The sequence below is a fragment of the Cetorhinus maximus genome, chromosome 10, assembly GCF_964194155.1.
Source record: "Cetorhinus maximus chromosome 10, sCetMax3.hap1.1, whole genome shotgun sequence".
Lineage (NCBI taxonomy): Eukaryota > Metazoa > Chordata > Chondrichthyes > Lamniformes > Cetorhinidae > Cetorhinus > Cetorhinus maximus.
This window is the reverse complement of record NC_135888.1, coordinates 61,963,044-61,987,798: the sequence shown is the minus strand read 5'-3', so window position 1 is coordinate 61,987,798 and position 24,755 is coordinate 61,963,044. Positions and strand designations below refer to the sequence as shown.

The following is a 24,755-nucleotide window of genomic DNA, read 5'->3' as shown; positions in this document are numbered from 1 at the left end:
AGGGGCTGCCCAACTTCAGAAGGGGGCGCTGATGGAGGCGCTGCCATCCACTCTTCCCACCCGGAATCTAAGTCTGTTGTTTTTCGGGCTTCCGCTACTTTAAGTTTCCCACCAGCCTTAAAATTGAGGCTGAGCAGGAAATGGCCCTTAATTGGTCAATTATTGGCCACGTAAGTGCTTCAACTGGGGCAAGGGTGGTATTCCCATCTGAGGCCTTGCCTGTTCCAGCATAAAATTGGGCAATAACCCAGAGGGAATTCTGTCCCTTCAATTTCATGCTGCTCCCCGCAATCCCCCGCCCCCCCATCACTGCCCGCCTTGACCCCTGCCTAAAAACCCACCCGTGGGTGAATATAACATTCTGGCCCATTTCTTTCACTCGAATTAATCAGATAACTTTAGAAGTCTCAGTTCCTTTGATGTTAATTGTCCTTTCTTCACACTGATACAATTTCCAAATTCCCGCCCTCTTTCACCCCATCCCTAACATTCCAGTATTCCATCAGTATCAGTCTAGATTTTTGCATTCAAGCCCTGGGGTAGAACTTAAACCCAGGACCTTATGACTTAGAGATGAGAGTGCTACCAACTGACCCATGGCTGACAGTCAACCAGCTTAGATGCTGACACTAAGAGCAGTGTTGTCCAATAGGATTTTGGCACTTGCCAAACTTGTGGTGACCAGGTCACCACATTCCCCATGTGATACACAATACTAATGAAGCAACTGTGCAATCTACTGAAAATAGGTTTGAGGTTTTAAACTGTCATCACTCAAGGCCAATACATTCACTTCCAGAGCCAGGAGAATAGATTCAAAAAGGTTTTACATTCTAACTGTTCCACAAAGCAAGCTTGCTGTTTGCACTCTCAAAGGGTGGTGACAACCTGTTAACTGAAGTGTTTGGTTTTTGACAGTATGTCTCGGTTTATTTCAAGAAAACAAATTTCTTCAAGAATAAACTAAATTGTCTCTATTTTATCAGAATTGATACATTAGGTGACCCGGGAAGGGAAAAGAATCAACAAATCTCTACATGTAGGCTTCTGTGCTCTGGTTCTTGCCTTGTTTATGCCCTGTAGCCAGCCATTTCCAAGCACAGAGACCAGGTATTTAATAGATCTTTGGCTCATGGCCAACCTCTGCAATCTCTCCTTTTTACACCAATAGTACCCTATTCCTTTCAATCCTTTGTTTCAACGAATCTATTAAAATGAAAATTGAATACATTTGGGTGTTGATGCACTGCCCCAGCTTGTCAAAATTATATATTTCATCCCTCACTGGCAGCCATGCAGTGTTGTCCATCAGCTATACACCTCAACTGTTTTGCAGATGCCATTTCTGCAGTTTTCAAGCTCTTGTGGAGTATCCGCCTTTTGGATACTAAAGCCCAGTTTCTCCCCAATATTTTCTACCTCCAGTTTGAAGATAATTTTTAACAATGCACAGGAAATTCCTAGGGAAACAGCACTTCATAGAGTCAGGCAGGTAGTAAAGATGGACCTGTGACAGGAATGAGAAAACAAATGAATAGTCTAAAAGGGGTGGTAAAAATAGAATGGACAGAGATCTGGTAGCAATGGAAGCTAAGCAGCCTGAGAAACTGCCTGAGCCAACTAATATGAAATACCTACAAAAGGAAGGGTGAAGTAAAAACAGCAATGGTGATGTTAAAAAAAGAAAGAAAACTGATGGGTAGAATGCGCTTATAAATCAAAATTAAAGACATAAAATGGTCTCTTGCTCTGTGATTTAGAATGAGTGGCATCGCAAAATGAGCAAAATGCTTTCCTGTACCATGGTGCATTTACTGTAGGACACCTTGACCGACAGGAAATGTTAGAAAGGTTTCAACAAGAGGCACGGTGGCTAGGAATGTGAGTCCAAGTAGATTATTATTATTCAAACTGTTCAATGTGTGTACATCACAACCCGGGTGCGACTGAACTTGGCCAGCAGCTGGCCCTTGCACAGATCACAAATAGATTATATTGAGTCTTTTCTCCACTCCCCTGGAGGAAATTAGTGAGTATTGGTGACAGATTGCAAAATGGGCAAAAGCACTTCCAACCTCCAAAGCGACGACACAAGCTGCAGCTAAGATATGAGTGAACCATGCATTTACCAGTTGGGGGCTCCTAAACTCCATTCGTTCAGTCCAAGGAAATTATGTCACTGTTACCCAGGAAGTAAAACAAGATTCTATGCCTCCCATAATCCTAGTTCATTGGACATAGTGGAGAGAATGAATCAAATGTTAATAGCCGTGCCAAAGGAACTGATTGGGTTTATTAAACGTTTCCACTCATCTTCCCCTGAATGTGCAGGAGGGAGTGACTCAGAGAGCCCTGAGGGAATTTTTGGTTCATATATTCTATAGCACATTCACTTGAGGCAATGAGCAGGAGACTGAGACAGAAGCAGGACCTAACATCACTGTTGGCCTGCAACGGAATCTTGCAAATATACCACATAAGTAAATATACCATAATGTGAGTTGTTAGTTGCCAATTCGACGACAATACTGCACTTACATTTCTGGTTGGCAATTCCTTACAGGGAGAGGATGGACATATTTGGCAAACAAGGGGTGGAATCTTGTTGAGGCGTTGGGAGTCTTGCCTACTGACTGGAGAGTTGGTGAGAGAGCTGTGCTGTTTCTTTTCAGGGAGGCCCGCCAAACTACATATTGATCAGGCAGCGGCGAGGCCACCAGCAGGTCTTCCCCTGGAATCAAGACCCTAGTGGTGGAAGTCTTGCCTATAGGGGAGGTGATTGCAACAGGAAAATGCCTATCGGAGTCCTAGGATCGGTGAGCGACCCAGGCCACAGGTAAGTAACAGAGGGGCTGATGGACGCCACAGGGAGATGGATGCAGGGGGGCTGGCAGCAAAAGCAGAGGGGTGGCTGTCAGCTGGCCTCTGGAGGTAACAAGCTGTCTGCAAGGTCTTAGGTGTCGTGCATGCCACATGGTGACAGGCCCACAATAGGATAAGGCCTTAAGTGGTCATTAATTGGCCACTGAGGGGCCTCAATAGGCGACGGGGCAGGAAGGTTGACCATGGGCCTTCGCACTCAGAATGTAATTCTGGTGGAGGTGGGAAGGCGGAGGGGTTCCAGTACGTCACTATCCTGCCCTTTCTGCTCTCAAGTTCACCACCAGCAAGAGTCAAAGATTCTGCCCAAGGTTACAGGTTTCACCATCTTGGAATTCGGAAAGAAATGGCAGCCTTGTGGTCAATGACTATGAAGGCCTCAGCTTGGCCATTATGCCAGTAGACTTTTGCTGTTCTGATTTTAAGTTTTAATGACTCTAAGGCAGATTTCAGAAAGGAGATTATATTTGCTAGAACATGTACACGTTGCACCTTGCTGTTCCAGTAGGAATGTAGCAACAGGAGTAGGCCACTTAACATTTCAAGCCTGATCCACCATTCAATGAGCTCAAGGCTGATCTGTGAATTAACTCCAAATACCCCCAACCTTTGCGCTAAATCCCTTAATACCTTTGGATAGCAAAATCTCAGAATCTACAATTTATCGAGCATCAATTGCCATTTGATTTAAAGAAAGGCTTCAAGAAGAATTGACCGTGAGTGGTAAGTGCAAGTGAGCCAGCATTTGAAAGTCCTATGAGGCTCCTCTGTTTGATAATGGGTCAGGTTAGAAAAATGCAGCTGCAGCAAGTTTAGGAGACACCATGTCCTTTACTGTTGACGTTACTGACCAGAGCTGGAGCACCCATGGAGCCTGAAGGCAGTGTAAGCTTCAGTGAACAGTCACCATGGTTGAGGAATCTATACAGTAACAGGAAACACTCCTGGCAAAAAACTGGAATTCAGAGCACTTTCCCTGAAGCAAATAATATATTCACTGATCATTAGATCCTGACTTCCATCATCTTTCTAGAATCATAAAATGGTTACAACACAAAAGCAGGCCATTCAGCTCGCCATGTCCATGCAAGATATCTGTAACAGCAACTTGACTAGTCCCACTCCCTGCTTTATCCCTTTAGCCCAGCATTTTTTTATCTTTAGATAATTATCCAATTCCCTTTTGAAAGGCACGATTGATTCTGTCTCCACCACACTCTCAGGCAGTGCATTCTAGATCCTATCCACGTGCTGTGTAAATTAAATTTTTCCTTATGAAGCCTCTGGTTCTTTGCCGATCACTGTAAATCAGCATCCTCGGGTTCTCGATCCTTCTGTTGATGGGAAAATCTTCTCCCTTTCGACTCTGTCCAGACACCCTCATGATTTTGAACACCTCTATCAAATCTCCTCTCAGTCTTCTCTCCCATAAAGAGAACAGGCCCAGCTTCTCCAATTTAACCTCATAACTGAAGTCTTTCAACCCAGGAACCATTCGCATGAATCCTTCCTGAACGCTCTTGAATGCCTTCATGGACTTCTGAAAGTAACATGCCCAGAATTGGATACAGCAGTCCAGGTGGTGTTGAATCGGTCTTTTATAAAGGTTCACCATAACTTCCTTGCTGTTGTATACTTTTATACATCAGTGACAGTCTACAGTACAGGGCTTAGGCCTTCACCTAGGCTTGTCACAATTTTTGAAAAACTTCATTCTTGGGATGTGCTTAATCACTGGCAAAGCCCTTATTTCTTACACATCCCGAGTTGTCTTTGTGAAGATGGTTGTGCTGAGCTTCCTTCTTGATTGCTGCAGTTCAAATGGTAAAGTTACTTCCACAGTGCTATTGGAGTTCCAGGAGTTTAGTTCAATGATAAGGAAGGAACAGCAATACTGTTCCAAGTCAGGATAGCATATGACTTAGGGGGGGAGCTTGGAGGTGATAATGTACCTATGCAGCTGCTGCTCTTGTCCTTCCAGGTGGCAAAGGTTTATCAGATGCTGTCAAAAAATCTTCAGTGACTTTGCCTCAGTACATCTTGTAGATGGTGCACATTGGAGCTAGAATTCACTGGCGGTTGAGGGACTGAGTGTTTAAGGCGGTGTAGGGGCTGCCAATCAAGTATCCCTCTTTGTTCTGGGTGGAGCCAAACTTCTTGGGTATTGTTGCAGCTGCAGGCATGTGGGCAGTATATCATCAGACTTCTACTTTGTGCCTTGTAGATGGTGGATAGGCATTGGGAAATCAGGATGTGAGATACAGAATACCCAGCCTCTGACCTGCTCTATTCGTCACTGCATTGATGTGACCGCAATCACAAAACACTGCAAGTCTCATGTCTCACTTGATGACAATAAATGCAACTTAATTTCAAAGTACTGAACTGCTAAAGGTATTTGATGTCCCATTGCCATTTTTTCTCAGTATGTTACATTTTCCCTTGTTTCATTGCTTCTGGAAGGATGTTTGATGTAAGCATTCCAGACACGCAGAGTATGATCCCAGGATGCAGTGACATACTGAAAAACAAAGCATACCAGTGTTTAAAAATGAATAGGAAGGGAGATTTAATAGAAGTGTTGAAAATTACAAAGGGTTTTGATAGAGTAAAGAGGGAGAAATTGTTTCCAGTGGTGGATGGGTTAGTAACCAGATGTCACAGATTTAAGATAATTGGTAAATGAACCAAAGGAGAGATGAAGAAATTCTTTATTTTAAGCACAACCTGAGTTTATGATCTGGAATGTGCAGCTTTAAAAGGTGTTGACCTTCTAAAAGAGCTACCAAATTAATCCCACTCATTGCTCGTTTTCTATAAAGCTGCCATTTTCTTTTTCCCTTTCAACTATATATTCTGTTCCCCTTGGAAAGTTCCTATCGAATCTGCTTTCACCACCTCTTCAGGCAGTCCATTCTAGATCATAACAAAACTCACTGAGGAAAAAAAATTCTCCATATCTTCTCCTTGGCTTTCTTTTGCCAAAGATCTTAAATGTGTATCCTATGGTTACTGGCCATCCTGCCACTGGAAAATTGTTGCTCCCTATCTACTCTTTTAAATAACCCCTCCTAATTTTGAACACCTCTATCAAATTTCCCCTTAACCTTCTTGGTTCTCAGAAGACCAATCCCAACTTCTCTATTCTCATCACATAACTGAGTTCCCTCAGAACGTTTGATGAAACGGTGTAGAGGGATCTTTAATTCAGTATCTAACCGGTGCCACATGTGCCCTTGGAGTGATTGATGGAAGGGGTGTTGATAGGATAATGAAGTGGAATCTTTATTCTGTATCTAACCTGTGCTGTATCCGCCCTGGGATTGTTTGATGAGACAGTGCAGAGGGATCTTTAATTCAGTATCCAACCAGTGCTGTATATGTTCCTGGGAGTATTTGATGCGACCAGGGATGCTTGAAGTGGAAAAGTGCTCCACCTAACACTGGCACCCTTGTTGCTGAGCAGAAAATACACACAGAAAAGTCATTGAAGAGGAAAATATTGGTTTTTAAGGCTGACTTACCTGTGTTCTCTCAGGAATGTGGATGATGGAACGGATTGAATCAGTGTGCCCAATATTTCTCTGCACTTGTACAAATGATTCGGGATCGTAAACTCTGAGGAAATATTTATCAAAGAGAATTAAACAGAAAAGGAATTGTAAGTTCATCAAAAGGACTGCCTTCAGAGAGTTTGGTTCAAACTCAGTGATCTAGAAGAAAGATTTTTAACCTGAGCCCTTATGTTCACACATGACCTCAGATGAAGGCATGGCAACCAATGATGGACCACTGAAAATCAGGGATGTGCATATTTGGAGGAGCACAGATTTTGTAGGGGATAACAGAGATAGGGAGGGGCAAGGCCATGGAGGGATTTGAAAACAAGGGTGAGAATTCTAAAATTGAGACGCCCCTGGACCAGGAGCCAATGTAGGTCAGCAAGCTCAGGAGTGATGGGTGAACTGGATTCTTGATAACATAACAGCTAGCTTGTGTGCCTCTGGAAATTAGCCATTTGCGAACTGAATTTAACTTTCCAGTAATATCGTCATACAAAGTGAAGCAGAAACACTTCAACCTGATGCAGAAAAAAACCCTAAAAAATGTTAAAGGGCAGAAAACTACAGACTGGAAGAGGGGAGTGAGCTATTTCCAGAAAGGTGCCCCATGTGCCATAAGTGAAAAATTTGTCACTTAATTTTAGCAAACATTTAGCATAATTATTATATTTTATAATCACGTCAACATTTTTGCTAAAATGAACTGAGGAAAATTTGGCCATCCATTCCAAATCCCTGTTGAAAATCTGCAATCTGCCTTTTCATACTCTGCCACTTTTCTATAAGGTGATGATTCATTCTAGGGTACACTTGTACTGAAGCAGAGCTAAAAAACAGAAAGCATTCACAATACACCATGCACAATCTCAGGATGTTACAAGTCTCTTTGCAAAGCTGGTCTGGAGTGAAATGCAGTGGTTTTTGTTGAGGTTCATCCGAAGCAGCTCTATAACGCAGATTGCTCGATGTGCTGTTCCCAGGGATGCACACCGTGATAACCATCAACTGCTGCGGACCTTCAACTCTGTAAAAGACACTCTTTGGCCTGTCCGAAACTTGCTGGTCTTCCAGCGCAAAGAGCTGTGGATGACCCAATGTTGCAGACTGGCACATTGCAAGGTTCAGGGCTATGTGCTGAGGGATAACCTAAAGGTTGGGACAGCTGCTGCAAATACTCAATGGGGAAAGGCCACAGTCTAAGGCCTTCCCACCATAGTACACCGAGGGGCTGGAAACCATCTAAAACCCCTCAGGCTGTATGTTTGACATGAAATTAATATTGTAATTATATCCTGCAATTGTAAGTGTAGTGAGACCCCTCGGAGTGCCACATACTGTATCGAAAGAAACTGATCTGCTTTGCAATTTATGTCATTTCAATTTTGAACTGTTATGTAAGATGCTTCTTAAAGTTTTATGAATGAAGTGTATTTTTGGAAAAAAATGGTGCCCCAAAGCACCTTACAGTCAATGAGGTAATTTTGAAGTGCAGCCATTGTTGTAATGTTGGAAATGCAACAGCAAAATGCACAACAAGCTCCCACAAACAGCAATGTGGGGATGACCAGACAATCGGTTTATTATTTTGTAATGTCGATTGAGGGAGAAATATTGGCCAGGACACCAGGGATAACTCCCCTGGTCCTCTTCAAAATAGTGCCATGGAATTTTTATGTCCATTTTTCAGAGCAGACAGAGCCTCAGTTTAAAGTCACATACAAAAGCTGGAAAGAAAGGCCTGAATTTATGTAGCGTCTTTCACAAACTCAGGACACCCCAAAGCACTTTATAGCCAATGAAGATTTTTTTTTGAAGTACGCTGTTGTAATGTGGAAAACATGGCAGCAAATTTCTCACAGAAAGGTCACACAAAGAGCAATGAGATAAGGATCAGTTGGCCTGTTTTAACAATATTTATTGAGGGATAAATAGTGACCAGGACACCAAGGAGAACTCCCCAGTTCTTCAACATTGTACCATGGGATCTTTTACACCGCCTGAAAGAGCAGACAGGATCTCAGCTTAACATCTCATCTGAAAGCCAACATCTCCAACAGTGCAGCACTCAGCGTCAGCCTAGATTTTTGTGCATAAGTCTCTGAGGTGGGAGATTAGCACACTGCCTACTCTCTGGTATCTTGCCCAACTGGTCATTCATCCTTTATGAGCCCAGATAGTCATGGTGATCGAGCACATCACAGCTGTGCCCGTTCCACCTTCACTGACTTTCACAGTCTCCAAAGACTTCCAGTGTATGACCCCCATCACCAGCCCAGGCCAAAGGTTGAGTCTGATTCTTTACGTTGGGTCTATGAATGTACTGATTAAACCCCTTGAGAGATCATGACTATTTATTTCTAATCACAAGTCTCTGAAACAGGTAGTAAGTATAATGTGTGAATACATGAAACAGTTGAATTGAAACAACATGAGAACATATCCTGGAATAGTTGTTAATAATTGTGTGAATTCAACAAAGTCTTACCTCATGATCTCCTGAATCCCAGCTATAATGCAACCATTGACCCGATCAATGCAGAGACAATTAACTGCTCCGTGTGTGACCAGGTTCTGCTCACATTGTGTTCCATCTTCACTCTGTTAGAAACAAACGGTTACGTAACTGTTGAGAAACATTTACCTGACTTGGTGTCCTTTAGCTAACCCAGTTTTGAATACTTATCATTTCACAGGTAGCCCAGAGTGAGTTGACGTAGAGGTACTCCATGTATTGCCCACATCTGTTCATGTTGAGGTGTCAGCCCTGACTCAGTGGTAACATACTCACTCCTAAGTCAGAAAAATAGAAAGTTTGAGACTCATTCTAGAGTCTTGTGCCTATAATCCAGCCTGGCTCTCCAGTGCAGTACTGAGGGAATGCTACACTGTTGGTTGTGTCATCTTTTGGATGAAATGGTAAACTGAGCCCCTGTCAGGTGGAGGAAAAGGATATCATGGCAAGATTTGAAGAAAAGCAGGAGAGTTCTAGTTATGTTTTAACCAGTGTTGATTCCTCAACCAGCATCATTATAACAGATTATCTGTTGTTTCTTACCTTTGCTATTCATGGGACTTTGCCGTGTGCAAACTGCCTGCTGCATTTCCCTCCATTATAACTGTAACTGCGCTACTTAATTGACTGTGAAGCTCTTTGGGACATCCTGAGGTCATGAAAGGTGCTATGTAAATGTAAGCTCTTTCTTTAATTCCTATCAGACCGGCTCCTGAACTCATTACTGAGTGCAGCTTTGCACACAGTGTTCCCCGTGAGGCACTTACCCATATCCGGATACTCCCATCCTCTGATCCACTGAGCCACTTATTCAAGAGGGAATGCCACAAGATGGCAGTGATGTCGGCCTCATGACCCTGCAACACGCCAATGAGCTTCATCTCACTTGCAACGGGGCTGAAGTGGCGAATGTAGACCATCCCGTCACTCGAGGAATAGGCAAATTCATTCCTAACCAACGACAATGGATCATAGGTGAACGCTCTTTCCAACAACCAGCATGCATTTTATTCATCGCAATCAATTGAAGCAATAATCGATGACAAACAGGAGCAGATCAGGTTAGTTTGCTTTGTGATTTAGCCTTTGGTATAAATTATTTGGTGAAAGTGGACATTCACTGCAATCTGGTTCCCTTAACCTATCAAACTATTGGTTACGCTACTGAACTTGAAACTCAAGAACTGTTAACTTTATTTTTCACGATGGTTTTTGTTATCATTACTCCATTCTCCGGATCTTGGCAAGGCTGACTTCTATCTCCCATCCCTAGTTTCCTGTGAGATGATGATGTTGGTGGGCTTTCTTCTTGAACAAGGCAGAACATGTGTTGAAATGTTCCACAACTGTTACTCCTTGGCAACGGTTTGACACAAGGCTGCATTTATTTGTGTCACAACACAAGGGGGAGCATTTCCTGCACATGCACAGCCTGATTTATACACTAGGATCGGAGTTTTAAGTTTGGGTGTAGTTGGGCCAAAAAGGCAATGTAGGTCCGTGAGCACATGGCTGATGGTTAAACAGGATTTTGGACAACCTAGTTTATGGGCAGCAGGGGTCTGGATAAATTGAATTTTGTTGAAGGTGGATGGTGGGCAGCCAGCTTGGAGTGTTGTCAATTTTGGAAGCAAAAGCATAGATGATGGTTTCTGCAGAAGATAGGTGGAGGCAATGGCAGAAAAAGGTGATAAAATGGAGGTAGAAATAAGCATTCTTGCTGATGGGGAGGATAAGGGGTCAGAAACTCAGCTCAGGCTCAAAGTTTGGGAATTGTTTGGTTTAGTGCTATCACAGTGGCTCAGGAACAGGGTTTATGATAGGGACAGATGACAAGGCTTCGGTCTTCACAATATTTAGTGGAAGGAAATTTCTGCTCTTTCAATGCTGGGTGCCAGACAGTGTGACAAATCAAACACAGTGGAGGGTTGAGAGAATTATCTTTGAATCTTTGGGAATTAAAGATTAATTTGCTGTATACAAGTGAGAAAAATCATGGAAGCATAAAAATTTGTTTTTAATTTTCTTTGAATACTTTTGCTTATTACTAATAAAAGTGTTGCAGATGGGAAAATGGCTGTCAGAATCATCCAATTGGATAATGGAGTTATTTTCCACGAGCTATAAGTAGGCGGAACTCTCTGTGCGTCGATCTTGGACCTGGGTGGAGGGGGTGGGATCTGACAAAATACATCTAACCAGGATTGGCAGCTCTAGGTTTAAGGCTCATTATTGGGATATGGTAAAGATATGTCAATGAAGTGACTGATCTGGCATACAGGGGCAGAACAAAAATAATACATAGTGAACATCAGGGTAGATTTTTCAACTGTTCTGTCCGAATATGAGACTGCTTGCAATAAATCTTATGAGCTTTTGAGACAGGCATTAGCCTGTTTATTTGAGGCCTGTCATATGAACCATGTTAGCTGTTAATCATTTGTTTGCTAATAATACAGCCTTTAATTTGGAGTCCATAGCAACCAGGTCAACATTTCCTCCTATGTGCATGGTGGAAAATGGTGAAATAATGGACAGGCTTTCTTGGCTCCTGTTTCAAGTTGATTTGATTTTTGTCCTCTAAGATGTCTCAATTTCTGGTTTTTATTTTCCTGGATAAATTGAATTTATTTCATTTCCCTCTGTCATTGGATCTGTCCCCTTCATGTCTCTGTCGAATACACACTCACTCTTTGTTTCACTTTGGGAATGAGTGGGGTGGAACAGTGGACTGAATGAGTACAGAGATTTGGGATGGGGAAGGGACTGAATCAGTACAGGGGGAGGGGGGAAGGGAGGGGAGGAGAGGGGGAGGGGTAGGGGAGCGGAGAGGGGGAGGGGAGGGAAGAGGGGGAGGGGAGGGGGGAGGGGGAGGGGAGAGGGCAGGGGAGAGGTGAGGTGAGGAGGGAAGGGGAGGTGAGCATGGGGACAGGAGGGGAGGGGAGAGGACAGGAGGGGAGGGGAGAGGGGGAGGGGGACGGGAGGGGTGGGGGAGGGGGAGCAGAAGGAGGAGGGGGAGCAGGAAGGGGAGGGGGGGAACAGGAGGGGGAGGGGGAGCAGGAGGGGAGAGGGAGATGGGGAGGGGAGGAGAGGGGGAGAGATTAGGGGAGCAGAGGGGAGGGGAGAGGAGAGGAGAAAAGGGAGGGGAATGGGGCTGAATGAGTACAGGGAGAGGGGGAGGGGAGAGTATGGGGCTGAATCAGTACAGGGAGTGGGGTTTGGGGCTGAATAAGTACAGGGAGTGGGGGGCGGGATTGGGTAAAATGAGTACAGGGAGAGGCGCAGTGGATGGGGCTAAATGAGTACAGGGGGTGGGGGTGGGGTGGGGGTGGGGGTGGGCGAGGGGATGCGGATGTGGGTGGGGGTGGAGGTGGGGGAGGGGATGGGGCTGAATGAGGACAGGAAGAGGGGGAGGGGAAGGGGCTGAATGAGTACAGGGAGAGGGGGAGGGAAGGGGATGAGGCCGAATGAGCACAGGGAGAGTGGGAGGGGATAGGGCTGAATGAGTGGGGAGAGTGAGGTAGGGGGTGGGGCTGAATGATCAGAGGGATCGGGTGCTGACTAAGTACAGGGAGAGGGGTAGGGGATGGGGTTGATGGAGGACAGAGTGGGGGATGGGGATGCAGCTAATGAGCAGGCAGGGGTGATGGGGCTGAATGAATACATAGAGATGGGGAGGGGATGGGGCTGAATGAGCAGAGAGAGGGCGAGGGGATGGGGCTGGGTAAGTAGACAGAGGGCGAGGGGATGCAGCTGAATGAGTAGAGAGAGGAAGAGGAGATGGGGCTGGATGAGCACTGGGAGAGGGGTTGGGGCTGAATGAGTGCAGTGAGTGGGGAAATGGATGGGGCTGAATGATTGCGGAGAGTGGGGGAGGGGTGGGGCAGAATGAGTAGAAAGAGGGGGAAGGGAGGGGAGGGGATGGGGCTGAATCAGTGCAGGGAGTGGGGTTTGGGGCTGGGGGGAGGGGGTCAGGGAGGGGATAGGGCGGAATGAGCATGGGGAGTTGTGGAGGGGATGGGACTGAATGACAGCAGGAAGAGGGGGAGTGGATGGGGCTGAATGAGTACAGGGGCTGGGGGAAGGGAATGGAGGGGACTGAGGGAGTGGACTGGGGTGGGGGACTGGGGAAGGGGACTCGGGGTGGGGAGCAGACTGGCGGAACAGAGGGGAGGTGTCTGGGGGAGGGGATGGGGCTGAATAAGCACAGGGAGTGGGGTGGGGATGGTGCTGAATGAGTCCGGGGACTGTGGGAGGGGATGGGGCTGAATGAGTACAGGGAGTGGGGGAGGGGATGGGTCTGATGGGGAGGGGGAGGGGGGGGAGGGGAGGAGGGGGAGAGAGAGGAGTGGAGGAGGGGAGGGGAGAGGAAGGGAGGAGGGAAGGATGGAGGAGTGGGAGGGGGCAGGAAGGGAGGAGGGGAGGCGGAGGGGAAGGGGGGAGGGGGAGGGGAGAGGAGGGGAGGGGGAGGGGAGGGAAGGGGGAGGGGAGGGGTTGGGGAGGGGAGGGGAGGAGGGAGGGAAGGGGAAGGGGGAGGAGGGGGAGGGGAGGGGCCTGGGGACGATGGGGGAGGGGGAGGGGTAGGGTAAAGGGAGAGTGGGATGGGAGGGAAAGGGGAAGAGGAAGATGCCGAATCAGCAGAGGCAGAGGGTGAGGGGAATGGAGCTGAATGAGTACAGGGAGGTGGGGAGGCTATTGGGGTGAAAGAGGACAGGGAGTGAAGGAGGGAATGGGGTTGAATGAGAACAGAGTGGGGGAGTGGATGCAGCTAATGAGCAGGCTAGGGGGAATGGGACTGAATGAGAGGGAATGGAGGGAGGGATGCGTCTGAATGAGTACAGGTCGAGAGGGAGAGGATGGGGCTGAATGAGGACAGAGAGTGGGGGAAGGGATGGGAGGCAAATGGTGCTGAATGAGTTCGAGGGAATGGGACCGAATGAGCCCAGGAAGGGGAGGGGATGGGGCTGGATGAGTACAGGGAGTGGGGGAGGGGATGGTGCTGAATGAGTTGGGGGGCATGGGGCTGAATGAGTTCAAGGAGAGTGGGGGAGGGGATGGGGCTGAATGAGCACAGGGAGACCGGGGGAGGGGAAGGGGCTGAATGAGTACAGGGAGAGTGGGGGAGGGGAGGGGATGGGGCTGAATGAGCACAGGGAGAGGGAGAGGGGGAGGGGGAAGGGGCTGAATGAGCACAGGGAGACCGGGGGAGGGGAGGGGATGGGGCTGAATGAGCACAGGGAGACCAGGGGAGGGGAGGGGATGGGCTGAATTAGCACAGGGAGAGGGGGAGGGGAAGGGGCTGAATGAGCACAGGGAGAGTGGGGGAGGGGATGGGGCCGAATGAGCACAGGGAGAGTGGGAGAGGGGATGGGGCTGAATGAGCACAGGGAGACCGGGGGAGGGGAGGGGATGGGGCTGAATGAGCACAGGGAGACCAGGGGAGGGGAGGGGATGGGGCTGAATGAGCACAGGGAGACCGGGGGAGGGGAGGGGATGGGGCTGAATGAGTGGGAGAGTGAGGTAGGGGGTGGGGCTGAATGATCAGAGGGTGCTGACTAAGTACAGGGAGAGGGATAGGGGATGGGGTTGATGGAGGACAGAGTGGGGAGTGGGGATGGGGGTGAATGAGCACAGGGAGTGGGGGAGGGGATGGGTCTGATGGGGAGGGGGGGAGGGGGGGAGGGGGAGGGGGAGGAGGAGTGAGGGGTGGAGGGGAGGAGGGGTTGAGGGGATGGGAGGAGGGGGAGGGGAGAGGAAGGGGAGGGGAGGGGAGGTGAAGGGGAGGTGAAGGGGAAGGGGGATGGGGAGGGGAGGGGGAGCTGGAGGGGGAGGGGAGGGGAAGGGGAGGGGTGGGTGAGGGAGAGGGGAGGGGAGGGGGAGATGGGAGGGGGAGGGGGAGGGGGTAGGTGGGTAGGGGATGCAGCTAATGAGCAGGCAGGGGTGATGGGGCTGAATGAATACATAGAGATGGGGAGGGGATGGGGCTGAATGAGCAGAGAGAGGGCGAGGGGATGGGGCTGGGTAAGTAGAGAGAGGGCGAGGGGATGCGGCTGAATGAGTAGAGAGAGGAGGAGGAGATGGGGCTAGATGAGCACAGGGAGAGTGGGTGGGGCTGAATGAGTGCAGTGAGTGGGTGAGGGGATGGGGGTGAATGAGCACAGAGAGTGGGGAAATGGATGGGGCTGAATGATTGCGGAGAGTGGGGGAGGGGTGGGGCAGAATGAGTAGAAAGAGGGGGAAGGGAGGGGAGGGGATGGGGCTGAATCAGTGCAGGGAGTGGGGTTTGGAGCTGAGGGGTGGGGGTCAGGGAGGGGATAGGGCGGAATGAGCACGGGGAGTTGTGGAGGGGTGGGACTGAATGACAACAGGAAGAGGGGGAGTGGATGGGGCTGAATGAGTACAGGGGCTGGGGGAAGGGAATGGAGGGGACTGAGGGAGGGGACTGGGGTGGGGGACTGGGGGAGGGGATGGGGCTGAATAAGCACAGGGAGTGGGGTGGGGATGGTGCTGAATGAGTCCTGGGACTGTGGGAGGGGATGGGGCTGAATGAGTACAGGGAGTGGGGGAGGGGATGGGTCTGATGGGGAGTGGGGGGGAGAGGAGGAGGGGGAGAGGGAGGAGTGGAGGAGGAGAGGGGAGAGGAAGGGAGGAGGGGAGGAAGGAAGGATGGAGGAGTGGGGGGGGAGGAAGGGAGGAGGGGAGGCGGAGGGGATGGGGGGAAGGGGGAGGGGAGGGAAGGGGGAGGAGAGGGGATGGGGAGGGGAGGGGAGGGGGGAGGGAAGGGGAAGGGGGTGGAGGGGGAGGGGCTGGGCCTGGGGAGGATGGGGGTGGGGGAGGGGAGGGGAAGGGTAAAGGGAGAGTGAGATGGGAGGGAAAGGGGAAGAGGAAGAGGCTGAATCAGCAGAGGAAGAGTGGGAGGGGAATGGAGCTGAATGAGTACAGGGAGGTGGGGAGGTGATTGGGGTGAAAGAGGACAGGGAGTGAGGGAGGGAATGGGGTTGAATGAGAACAGAGTGGGGGAGTGGATGCAGCTAATGAGCAGGCTAGGGGGAATGGGACTGAATGAGAGGGAATGGAGGGAGGGATGCGTCTGAATGAGTACAGGTCGAGAGGGAGAGGATGGGGTTGAATGAGGACAGGGAGTGGGGGAGGGGATGGGGGGCCAATGGTGCTGAATGAGTTCGAGGGGATGGGACTGAATGAGTCCAGGGAGGGGAGGGGATGGGGCTGGATGAGTACAGGGAGTGGGGGAGGGGATGGTGCTGAATGAGCTGGGGGGCATGGGGCTGAATGAGTACTGGGAGAGTGAGGGAGGGGTGGGGATGGGGCTGAATGAGTTCAAGGAGAGTGGGGGAGGGGACGGGGCTGAATGAGCACAGGGAGAGGGGGAGGGGAAGGGGCTGAATGAGTACAGGGAGAGTGGGGGAGGGGAAGGGGCTGAATGAGTACAGGGAGAGTGGGGGAGGGGATGGGGCTGAATGAGCACAGGGAGACCGGGTGAGGGGAGGGGATGGGGCTGAATGAGCACAGGGAGAGTGGGAGGGGATAGGGCTGAATGAGTGGGGAGAGTGAGGTAGGGGGTGGGGCTGAATGATCAGAGGATGCTGACTAAGTACAGGGAGAGGGGTAGGGGATGGGGTTGATGGAGGACACAGTGGGGGATGGGGATGCAGCTAATGAGCAGGCAGGGGTGATGGGGCTGAATGAATACATAGAGATGGGGTGGGGATGGGGCTGAATGAGTAGAGAGAGGGGGAGGAGATGGAGCTGGATGAGCACAGGGAGAGGGGATGGGGCTGAATGAGTGCAGTGAGTGGGGGAGGGGATGGGGGTGAATGAGCACAGAGAGTGGGGAAATGGATGGGGCTGAATGATTGCGGAGAGTGGGGGAGGGGTGGGGCAGAATGAGTAGAAAGAGGGGGAGGGGAGTGGAGGGGAGGGGATGGGGCTGAATCAGTGCAGGGAGTGGGGTTTGGGGCTGAGGGGAGGGGGTCAGGGAGGGGAATGAGCACGGGGAGTTGTGGAGGGGATGGGGCTGAATGACGACAGGGTCTGGGGGAAGGGAAGGGAGGGGACTGAGGGAGGGGACTGGGGTGGCGGACTGGGGGAGGGGACTCGGGGAGGGGAGCAGACTGGCGGAACGGAGCGGAAGGGTCTGGGGGAGGGGATGGGGCTGAATAAGTCCGGGGACATTGGGAGGGGATGGAGCTGAATGAGTACAGAGAGTGGGGGTGGAGATGGGTCTGATAGGGAGGGGGAGTGGGAGGAGGTGGAGGAGGGGAGGGGGAGGAGGGGAGGAGGGAAGGATGGAGGAGGGGGAGGGGGGAGGGGAGGAAGGGGAGGGGTAGGGGAGGAGAGGGGGAGGGGAGGAGAGGGGGAGAGGAGGGGGGATGGGAGGGTGAGGGGAGGGGAGGGGATGGGGAGGGGAGGGGAGGGTGGAGGCGGGGGAAGGGGAGTGTGGGAGGGGAGGGGAAGGGGAAGAGGAAGAGGCTGAATCAGCAGAGGAAGAGGGGGAGGGGAATGGAGCTGAATGAGTACAGGGAGGTGGGGAGGTGATTGGGGTGAAAGAGGACAGGGAGTGAGGGAGGGAATGGGGTTGAATGAGAACAGAGTGGGGGAGTGGATGCAGCTAATGAGCAGGCTAGGGGGAATGGGACTGAATGAGAGGGAATGGAGGGAGGGATGCGTCTGAATGAGTACAGGTCGAGAGGGAGAGGATGGGGTTGAATGAGGACAGGGAGTGGGGGAGGGGATGGGGCGGAATGAGTACAGGGAGTGGGGGAGGGGATGGGGCTGAATGAGTACAGGGAGTGGGGGAGGGGATGGGGCAGAATGAGTACAGGGAGTGGGGGAGGGGATGGGACGGAATGAGTACAGGGAGTGGGGGAGGGGATGGGGCAGAATGAGTACAGGGAGTAGGGGAGGGGATGGCGCTGAATGAGTAAAGGGGGAGTGGATGGCGCTGAATGAGTACAGGGAGTGAGGGCTGTGCTGAGGCAGGGGTTGGAATCAGTGCAGGGGGAGGGGGATGGGGCTGAATTAGTAAATGGAGATGGAGGGGGATGGGGCTGAATGAGTACAGAGAGAAGGGGAGGGAATGAGGCTGAATCATTACAGGGACTGGCGGAGGGGTTGCAGTGAAAGAGTATAGGGAATAGGGGAAGGGATGAGGCTGAATGTGCACGGGGAGGGGGGATGGGGCTGAATGTGTACAGGGAGTTGGGGGTATGCTGGGGCTGAATGAGCGCAGGAGGTAAGGGTGGGGATGGGACTGAATGAGTACAGAGAGTGGGCGAGGGGATGAAGCATAATGAGTACAGGGAAGGGGCGGACGGATGCGGCTGAATCAGTACAGAGGGAGGATTTGGGGCTGAATGTGTACAGGGAGCAGGGGTGGGAATGGGGCTGAATTAGCACAGAGTTGGGGGAGGGGATTGGTTGGAATGAGTACAGAGAACGTAGGAGGGGAAGGGCTGTAATTAGTACAGGGAGAGTGGGAAGGGATGGGGCTGAATGAGTAGAGGGAGTGGGGGAGGGGATGGGTTGCATGAATACAGGGAGTGGGGGAGGGAATGGGGCAGATGAGTATGAGGAATGGGGGAGGGGATGGGGTGGATTTAGGACAGGGAGTGTGGAGCGGTTGGGCTGAATGAGTACAGAGAGTGGGGGGGGGGGCAATGGGGCAGAAAGGGTACAGGGACGGGGAGGGGATGGGCTGAATGAGCATAGGGGAGGGGATGGGGCTGAATGAGTACAGAATGTTGAGGGGATAGGGCTGAATGAGTACAGGGAGAGGGGAAGGGGGCGTGGATGAGGCTGTATGAGCACAGGGGTGGGGGGGGTGGAACTGAATGTGTACAGGGAGAGGAGGGAGGGGATGGGGCTGAATGAGCACAGAGAGTGGGGAAGGCGATGGGGCGGAAAGAGTACAGGGAGAGGGGGAGGGGCTGGGGTGGAAGGAATGGGGGAGGGGATGGGCCAGAATTAGGACAGGGAGTGTGGAGAGATGGCGGAAGGGTGAGGGGCCAAATGAATACAGTGAATGCCCTGAAGAGCTGTAATATGCAAAGTGAAAGCTCTACAAAAAACAGGAACTTGGAGAATTTTCCACATATATTTCATAAGCCTTTGCCTTCAGGGAAATGTAGAATCTTGCGCGGTTAACTTCCATGTGCTTGTGACATGTTCCTGTGTGCCTGAACAGATAACAACATCAATTAATAATGGACAGAGGGATTTCATGTACACTGTGTCTGGATATCAAGGGACAGATTATTTCAGAGTAGTCAAGAATTTTTTGCTAACCACAACTCACCGCTTTGGGCTATAGGCAAGATCTAAGATGGCGCCATCACAGGCCAGTTCTTGTACATCGCTCCTCTCACTTGGTGCAGTGTTAGAGAATGTGTTATGCAACACACCTGCTTGCAGATCCCATACACAAAGTCTCCTGTCCCAGCCCCCAGAGATCTGACAAACATCAAACAGGGGAAACAAAGACAGTAAACAGTGACATACCCTCTCATTTTTTTACTGGATTGGCAATTTATTTAAGTATGTGTGCCATTTAAAATTTTTTTTGCACGGCTGTGAATGGTTGTGATATTACTTTAAGAGAGAATATGCTAATATGTGAGTAGCCAGGATGTATACCATGTGACCAGCAGACATTGTTCAGAGGAACTTTCAGTTTAGCTAGCAGCAAACGGTGTGAAGGAGTTGCAGCTGTACTTTCCTATTAACAATAGCTGTTGGATCTTTATAGTAAATCCGTCTACAGAGCAATCCTGTACTACACCTTCAAGTAAACTGAACCCACATTTAGTTTACCAGTTCCTATGTGAGATTGGGACGTTTGTATTGAACAAACACAGAAATACAACCGGCATGGGAACTTTTGGGATGCTGTGCATTTGCATAGCTTAGAGGGAACATTGGTAAACAGTCACACCTACAACAAGGCAAACTTTTCATACAGGATTCTGTGACAACATTTCCCAGGGTAAAGAAAACACCCTCTACACTACACAATCAATAATTACACCCCCCACCCCCACCCCCGCCAACCCAGGTAGGAACAGCATTGATTTGACAGAGAGTAAACGCCACTTCACAGCATCCCATCATACACTCCCAGGACAAGTACAGCACAGAATAGATTAAGAGTAAAGCTCCCTCTACACTATGCTTTACTGTTGCGTAAAGCAAAATAAATTCACAAGGTTAAGCTAGCTATTTGAAGGCTATTGATTAAACACAGACATGGAATCTTTAATTTACATTAATCACAGACAATAGGGGAGTCCATGGGCTGGATTATATGTGGGCTCCCCGCACCTCAATGTTGGGGGCGAGCGCACCTCTGCTTGGCCAGCTCGCCCCGCTTTAATTTTTTTGGGCGTTGGCCCTTTAATTAGTATGAGACGGGACTTTTGTCCGTCTCCAGGAGGAGGTCCCACATAGAGCTGCTGGCCAATCAGAGGCCAGCGGCTCTGGGTCACGCCAGGAATGGTGGCCACTGCCGGTATTGCAGGAAGCCTGCAGGGTATAGCAAACATGAATACCCCAAATTCAGTCTGGGATCTCTCCGAGGCTGGGTTGGCAGGTCCTGGTGAAGGGGGTGGGGGGAGGGTGGAAATGGGGAGGCCAAACTGTGGGGGGGTGGCCTGCTATCGGCACTAGGAAGGAGGTACTGCCATCCCCACCACCTTTCATGGACGAGCAGCCTGCAGAGTTAAACTGCCGGACTACATGTTGGGCACAGACTTCTCCCGCTGCCCATTAAATTGGAGCGGCGGCAGGATGAAGCCTTTACTTGGACATTAATTGCCCACTCAACAGTTTCAATTAGGCTAAAAACAAAAAGCTAAAAGCTACTGCGGATGCTGGAAATCCAAAACAAAATAAAAACAGAATTACCTGGAAAAACTCAGCAAGTCTGGCAGCATCGGCGGAGAAGAAATCAGTCAACGTTTCGAGCCCTCATGACCCTTCAGCAGAACTGAAGCATAGTTTCAACAAGGGAGAAATATAAATTGGTTTAAGGTGGGTGGGGGGGAAGAGACACATTGAGGGTGTGGTGTGAGCAGATAATCAAAAGATGTCAGAGACAAAAGGGTCAAAGAGGTGTTGAAGGTGGTGGTCTTTGTCTGAGAAAAGTGCTAATTAAGAATGCAAGACAGGATATTCAAAGTACAGCTCTAGTGGGGGTGGGGTGGAAAGACTAAAGGTTTTAGTTTTAGATTTAAAAATAATGGAAATAGGTGGGGAAAGAAGAATCTATATAAATTGTTGAAAAAAAAGGCGGGTGGGGGGGGGGAAAGAAACGGGGTGGGGATGGGGGGAGGGGGGTTTAAGATCTAAAGTTGTTGAATTCAATATTCAGCCCAGAAGGCTGTAAAGTGCCTAGTCGGAAGATGAGGTGCTGTTCCTCCAGTTTGCGTTGGGCTTCACTGGAACAATACAGCAGGCCAAGGACAGACATGTGGGCAAGAGAACAGGGTGGAGTGTTAAAATGGCAAGCGACAGGGAGGTTTGGACCCCTCCCTCTGGATTCTTACCTTCTCTTGATCTTTTCATTGAGAACTGTCGGCGTGACATTAGCCGTCTCAATTTCTCTGCTCCTCTCACCCATTCTAATCTGTCTCTCTCTGAACTTACTGCACTCCGTTCTCTCAGGTCCAACCCCAACATTGTCATCAAACCCGCTGACAAGGGTGGTACTGTTGTTGTCTGGCGCATTGACCTCTACCTCGCGGAGGCTGAGCGTCAACTCGCAGACGTTTCCTCCTACCTCTCCCTGGACCATGACCCCACCACAGAACATCAAGCCATTGTTTCCAGGACTGTCACTGACCTCATCTCCTCTGGAGATCTTCCTCCCACAGCTTCCAACTTGATAGTCGCCCAACCTCGGACGGCCCGCTTCTACCTCCTACCCAAAATCCACAAACAGAACTGTCCTGGCAGACCGATCGTGTCAGCCTGTTCCTGCCCCACGGAACTCATTTCTCGTTATCTTGACTCCCTTCTCTCTCCCCTTGTCCAGTCCCTTCCCACCTACATCCGTGATTCCTCTGACACCTTACGTCACATCAACAATTTCCAGTTCCCTGGCCCCAACCGCTTCCTCTTCACCATGGATGTCCAATCCCTCTACACCTCCATCCCCCACCAGGATGGTCTGAGGGCCCTTAGCTTCTTCCTTGAACAGAGGCCCCAACAATCCCCATCCACCACTACTCTCCTCCGTTTGGCTGAACTTGTTCTCACACTGAACAATTTCTCCTTTAACTCCTCTCACTTCCTCCAAATAAAAGGTGTGGCTATGGGTACCCGCATGGGCCCCAGCTATGCCTGTCTCTTTATGGGGTATGTGGAACATTCCTTGTTCCAGTCCTACTCCGGCCCCCTCCCACAACTCTTTCTCCGGTACATCGATGATTACTTCGGTGCTGCTTCATGCTCTCGTCGGGACCTGGAAAAATTTATTAATTTTGCTTCCAATCTCCACCCCTCCATCATCTTCACATGGTCCATCTCTGACACTTCTCTTCCCTTCCTTGACCTCTCTGTCTCAATTTCTGATGATAGACTGTCCACCAATATCCATTACAAGCCTACCGACTCCCACAGCTACCTCGACTACAGCTCCTCATACCCCGCTTCCTGTAAAGACTCCATCCCATTCTCTCAGTTCCTTCGCCTCCGTCGCATCTGTTCTGATGACGCTACCTTCAAAAACAGCTCCTCTGACATGTCCTCCTTCTTCCTTAACCGAGGTTTTCCATCCACGGTCGTTGACAGGGCCCTCAACCGTGTCCGGCCCATATCCCGCGCATCCTCCCTCACGCCTTCTCCTCCTTCCCAGAAACATGATAGGGTCCCCCTTGTCCTCACTTATCACCCCACCAGCCTCCGCATTCAAAGGATCATCCTCCGCCATTTCCGCCAACTCCAGCATGATGCCACCACCAAACACATCTTCCCTTCACCCCCCTTGACGGCATTCCGTAGGGATCGTTCCCTCCTGGACACCCTGGTCCACTCCTCCATCACCCCCTACTCCTCAACCCCCACTTATGGCACCTCCCCATGCCCACGCAGAAGATGCAACACCTGCCCCTTCACTTCCTCTCTCCTCACCGTCCAAGGGCCCAAACACTCCTTTCAAGTGAAGGAGCATTTCACTTGCATTTCCCCTAACTTAGTCTACTGCATTCGTTGCTCCCAATGCGGTCTCCTCTACATTGGAGAGACCAAACGCAAACTGGGCGACCGTTTTGCGGAACACCTGCGGTCTGTCCGCAAGAAAGACCCAAACCTCCCTGTCGCTTGCCATTTTAACACTCCACCCTGTTCTCTTGCCCACATGTCTGTCCTTGGCTTGCTGCATTGTTCCAGTGAAGCCCAACGCAAACTGGAGGAACAGCACCTCATCTTCCGACTAGGCACTTTACAGCCTTCTGGGCTGAATATTGAATTCAACAACTTTAGATCTTAAACCCCCCTCCCCCCATCCCCACCCCGTTTCTTTCCCCCCCCCCACCCGCCTTTTTTTTCAACAATTTATATAGATTCTTCTTTCCCCACCTATTTCCATTATTTTTAAATCTAAAACTAAAACCTTTAGTCTTTCCACCCCACCCCCACTAGAGCTGTACTTTGAATATCCTGTCTTGCATTCTTAATTAGCACTTTTCTCAGACAAAGACCACCACCTTCAACACCTCTTTGACCCTTTTGTCTCTGACATCTTTTGATTATCTGCTCACACCACACCCTCAATGTGTCTCTTCCCCCCCACCCACCTTAAACCAATTTATATTTCTCCCTTGTTGAAACTATGCTTCAGTTCTGCTGAAGGGTCATGAGGGCTCGAAACGTTGACTGATTTCTTCTCCGCCGATGCTGCCAGACTTGCTGAGTTTTTCCAGGTAATTCTGTTTCAATTAGGCCATGGGTGGGTGGCCAATCTGATGCCTCCCCTGCTGCCTGTAGAATTGTGGCGAGGTGAGGGATGGCATGGCACCCTAATTTATGGGTCCACCAGCCTGCCTTTCCTCCTGTGGTTGGCCCATAAAATTCAGCCTCTCATCTCATTTTAGGTGCTCCCTGTAAACATTCAAAACTTGGAATGTCTCTTCCCATGGAGAGTTCCATGACACTTGTGGCATAAGGGCGTGTGAAACAGCATCATCTTGACTGGCCAGACCAGCTGGCCAACCATTGGACAATCACTGGGTCATTAACCAATCCCACATTTTCTGTGCACAAGGAAACAGAAGTGTGCTAAATAAATCAGTTAATGTGCTTCAATAAAAGCTGCAAAATCAATCGGTGATTAAAAAGAGATAGCTACGAAGGAAGATATTGCCAGCCTCAGATAGAGAGATTCTTTTGTTTAAGTCAAGCAAGATGGTTTACTCTTGTAGGGAAGTGTAATGTGTTCATTAGTTCGGCTTTATTTTACAAAGGCAAATTGTACTGATGAATTGTGAGACCACTCATAAATGTTGCTCTGTAGGTTAACTTGCTGCGTAATAAAGCAGCTAAATGACTTAGAACTAAACTAGGCCGGGATTTTCCAGCCCAGCCTGCAACTGGGATCTTCCGGACCTGCCGGGAGTCTATGGACTTTTGGCTGGCCTGCCAGATCCTCCACTCCACAGTGGGGCTGGAACAATCTTAGCCTATCCAAACTTTCCTCATAACTAAAATTCTCCAGTTCAGGCAACATCCTCTTAAATCTCCTTTATTTTATTCATTCATGGGGTGTGGGCTTCGCTGGCTAGGTCAGC

General features: G+C 49.8%; 1 protein-coding gene across 1 annotated transcript in view; it reads right to left on the bottom strand.

Moving 5' to 3' along the window:
* Window positions 1–3,351: 3,351 nt before the first annotated feature.
* Window positions 3,352–24,755, bottom strand: part of LOC144685329 (uncharacterized) — a 74,560-nt gene continuing 53,156 nt past the window's right edge. The window contains exons 13-17 of the mRNA XM_078549738.1: window positions 19,271–19,425; window positions 9,723–9,906; window positions 8,929–9,233; window positions 6,405–6,498; window positions 3,352–5,401 (exon numbers count right to left, since the gene is read on the bottom strand). Coding sequence (XP_078405864.1) covers window positions 9,228–9,233; window positions 9,723–9,906; window positions 19,271–19,425 — 345 coding nt within the window. The 3' untranslated portion in view covers window positions 3,352–5,401; window positions 6,405–6,498; window positions 8,929–9,227. The remainder of the gene's footprint in view (window positions 5,402–6,404; window positions 6,499–8,928; window positions 9,234–9,722; window positions 9,907–19,270; window positions 19,426–24,755) is intronic.